This window comes from Cherax quadricarinatus, chromosome 8, assembly GCF_038502225.1.
Source record: "Cherax quadricarinatus isolate ZL_2023a chromosome 8, ASM3850222v1, whole genome shotgun sequence".
Lineage (NCBI taxonomy): Eukaryota > Metazoa > Arthropoda > Malacostraca > Decapoda > Parastacidae > Cherax > Cherax quadricarinatus.
The window spans coordinates 4,831,085-4,834,725 of NC_091299.1; the positions used below are offsets into that span (position 1 = coordinate 4,831,085).

Here is a 3,641-nt window from a genome sequence, read left to right on the forward strand (position 1 = left end):
CCTTAGATGTTTCGTGGCATACCTCATTATCGATAGTGAGTACTATGTTAGACCTATCTACTGGCTTATGGCTATATCCCAACTGTTTTAGTTGTTGCCAGAGCTTTCTGGGGTTATGCTTATATTCTTCAATTTTTGAGCAATAGTGCTTTGCCTTTGCTCCTTTTATAAGTCTCTGTACTCTGTTCCTCACCCTTTGGAATTCATTTAGTGCTGCAATATCCTGTCTGTTTGCTTTAAATCTTTTTAGCAGCTGGTCTCTGAATTTCATATTATCTAATATCTCAGTAGTCATCCAGGGTTCAGTTCTTCGTTTAATCCTAACCTCTTTAACTGGTGCAATATTATTAAGAATGGTAGTGAACATTGTTTTGAATTTTTCCCAGGTATCGTTTACGTCCGTGCAACTTGTTATCTCTGTCCAGTCACAATTGTGTAGCCTATTTACCAGTGTTTCTTTACTGTAGTTTCTAGTTGACCTCATTTTTATTGTCCTGTGTAGGCCTATCCTATCCCTAGTGATTTTCCTGGTGCAGTAAATGATGAAATGATCACTAAGACCTGTGGTAATGACGCCTGACTGACTAATGTTCTCAGCGCGGTTGCAAAGTATGTGGTCAATTAGGGTGGCTGAGAACTGTGTGATCCGGGTTGGTTTATTAATTAGTTGGGTGTAGCTATTTAATCCTAGAATTTGCTTATACCTTTTGCATAGCCCGTTATTCTGTTGCTGAAAACAGATATTGAAGTCGCCCAGTATTATTGTTTCGCAATTGCTTTCAACTCCGGACAAGACTCGGGAAAAGTCTTCTAAGAACTGGTCCTGGGTAGGAGGGCGGTAACTAGTTCCTACTAAGATGGGTTTGGTCTTGGGAAGCAGCACTTCAAACCATAGAACCTCCAGTTTATTGTTATTTAAATCAGGTCTTGGGTTGTAAGCTAAGTCATTTCTAATGTAGGCACATACTCCACCGCCCTTTCTGTTCCTATCTAAGCGTTTTATATTGTAACCTTCTATTTTGACCTCGTCGTCAGTCACCGTATCATCCAACCAAAATTCAGAGATGGTTATAACTGCCGCCCTAATTTTGTTAGCTAGAATCCTAATCTCTGCCAACAACTGCTGCTGGGGTCTTGTTATCACTTATCTAGCTTCCTCACACTTATTCTTCAGTTTGTACTTGTGTTGTTGACTGTGTGGGTCGCAGCACTGTGTGCTCACTTGCTTGGTGTTGAATCACAGCTCCTGGCCCCTGGGGGGTAGGGAACATGAGTGAGGAAGATACTGGAAGCCACATAGGAGAAGCAATCAGCAAGTTGAAGGACATATTGGATGAGTCTCGTCTCAAGTATGAAGGTAACATTACTCTTCATAATTTATAGTATCAATGGTTTTGTATGATGATATTGGGCTCTTAATCCAAGGAGTTGGAGCAACCCTTCTCTTCCTCGAGTAACACCGAATTGCCTCCCAGTGGAAATAAGTCGCTGATTTTTTTTTATAATAAAAATTTATTTCTTTGCAAAGGTTACAATGTGTTTATATATCATAATTTAATTGAAACAGAAAGTCACAATGATGGCCAGGCAGTTCGCTTGTTATATAAGGTGATTGTAGTCGCCTAAAACTTGTATAATTGTACTTACGTGCCCATATAAACTTACTTATTACTGGTAAATTGACAGGGACTCCAACGGAAATTTTTTATGTTGTTTGACTTTATTGAGTTAGGTGAAATTAACATATTGTCCGTTTTATGTGCCCATAAGGTTTGTGTGCTCTCAAGAACATTGTAAAATAAGCTGGCTGTAGTTACCAGTTGCTTTGTAAAGCTGGTTTACGTTTTACAATATATACAACCTATGTACACCATGGACTAAGTATTTCTTGTGCAGATTGTTATTTTTGTTGATATTAACAAGTATAGTACATGAATTTTGACTCCCCAGCACATAAGAGCCATTGAGCAATTATTTTGGAGTCATGGCAAGCTCCTGGCCCAATGTAGAGAAAGACAGGCCAGTATTGACCACAGAGGTAAGGTTAAGTTGTGTTAATTTAGGTTAAGTGGGTTTTGTTAGGTTTCATTGTTGTCTCTCATTTGTGCAGCAAAGTGTTACCGTGACTGCTTAACCAAGTTAATATTTTACACTTCAGAGTATAATTAATGGCCTAAATCCATTGAGTAGCAGTTGTAAAATGTTACTCATTTTTTGGGACTAGGGGAAAGCTTTTATTTGGTAACCTGGCATAAATAATATTCCCCGATCTACCCTATGGTGCCCCGTGGCCTGGTGGCTAAAAGCTCTTGCTTCATGCTTCAAGGGTCCGGGTTCGATTCCTGGCGAGGGTAGAAACATTGGGCGTGTTTCTTTACACCAGTTGTCTACGTTCCCCATCAGTAAAATGGGTATACCTGGGTGTTAGTCGACTGGTGTGGTCGCATCCTGGGACAATACTGACTTAATTTGCCCAAAATGCTCTGCATAACAAGGGGCTTACTATATAGTAGTATGTCATTGATATCACCTAGGCCTGTATACCTTGTACATGTGCTTGTAGAAATAAAGATGATATTATTAACCTAGAATTTAACTCCTAGTCCAGTTTAAAATGGGTTAGGTTTGATTCATTGGATTAAGTTAAGTTTTGTTTGGATTTTTAACCTGGAGGGTTAGCCATCCAGCATAGCCGAAGAAAGTCAGTGTATCATTGAGCACTGTCTGTTATATTTCCATTTGGGCCCTTCAGTTTTGTCCCCCAGGATGCAACCCTCATAGTAGACAAGTTTTGGATATGAGGTAAATGGTTATACAGTAATAGATTTTACTGTATATTATACAAATATTTTTACTGTATTGTATATTTTTTCAAATAAAGGTTTGTCTCTGATTTGTGTTTCTCTCTCTTTTTACATTCTGACCTCATCTTGGGGGTTGTAGGAAACTCAATTTTTCAACAAATTTCTATTTTAGATAGATGATGCATGCTCATTTGTTCTGATTTCTGCTTTCCAATGTTTTTTGAAGACACGGCTTATGCTTATGACAATTATTATAATGCAGTCTAAATTTTTAACATACCAGGTTTTCCCTGCTCTATGTGGTATTGCTTTGTACAAATTTGCTTAAGTGCACTGACCCCTATTTTGACCAGTAATTCACTGTTTGAGGTATAAATTCATTTATGTACTATATACGTTCACCTAAATCACAACTTTATTTTTTAACAAAGTTTCTTTAAAATGGTATCTCTTTAAATATCACTCTTAAACTGGTTTATATAGACAGTCATAAGAAAGAATGATAAGGAAAGAAAACAGCCTTTGGTTGGTTGGATTTCACCTTAAGTGATGGATATGTGTGGCAGTGGGCCTCCAGCAGCAACAGCCTGGTTGACCAGGCAAGCACCAGATGAGCCTGGCCCATGGCTGGGCTCTGAGAGTAGTGAAACTCGCAAAACTCTTCAAAGGTATATCAAAGGTAAAGGTAAGTGGTTTGTTAGTTTTTTTAATTTGTGTCTTGTGCCAAGTTTAAAAAAATTAAACACCTGGCTAGATGAACCCAAGTCTAACATGACTTGATTTTTTTTAAAACTATACAGTAGGGCCCTGCTTTTAGCGTTTCACTTTACGGCGTTC

General features: G+C 38.4%; 1 protein-coding gene across 3 annotated transcripts in view; it reads left to right on the forward strand.

Moving 5' to 3' along the window:
* Nucleotides 1-841: 841 nt before the first annotated feature.
* LOC128696318 (mitochondrial inner membrane protease subunit 2) overlaps nt 842-3,641 on the forward strand; it is a 111,106-nt gene continuing 108,306 nt past the window's right edge. Inside the window, exon 1 of one of the 3 annotated variants that reach the window (XM_070082790.1) lies at nt 842-1,357. In XM_070082790.1, the coding sequence (XP_069938891.1) occupies nt 1,270-1,357 (88 nt within the window). In that variant the 5' untranslated portion in view covers nt 842-1,269. The remainder of the gene's footprint in view (nt 1,358-3,641) is intronic. The other 2 variants (XM_070082789.1, XM_053787517.2) reach the window with 2 other exon arrangements.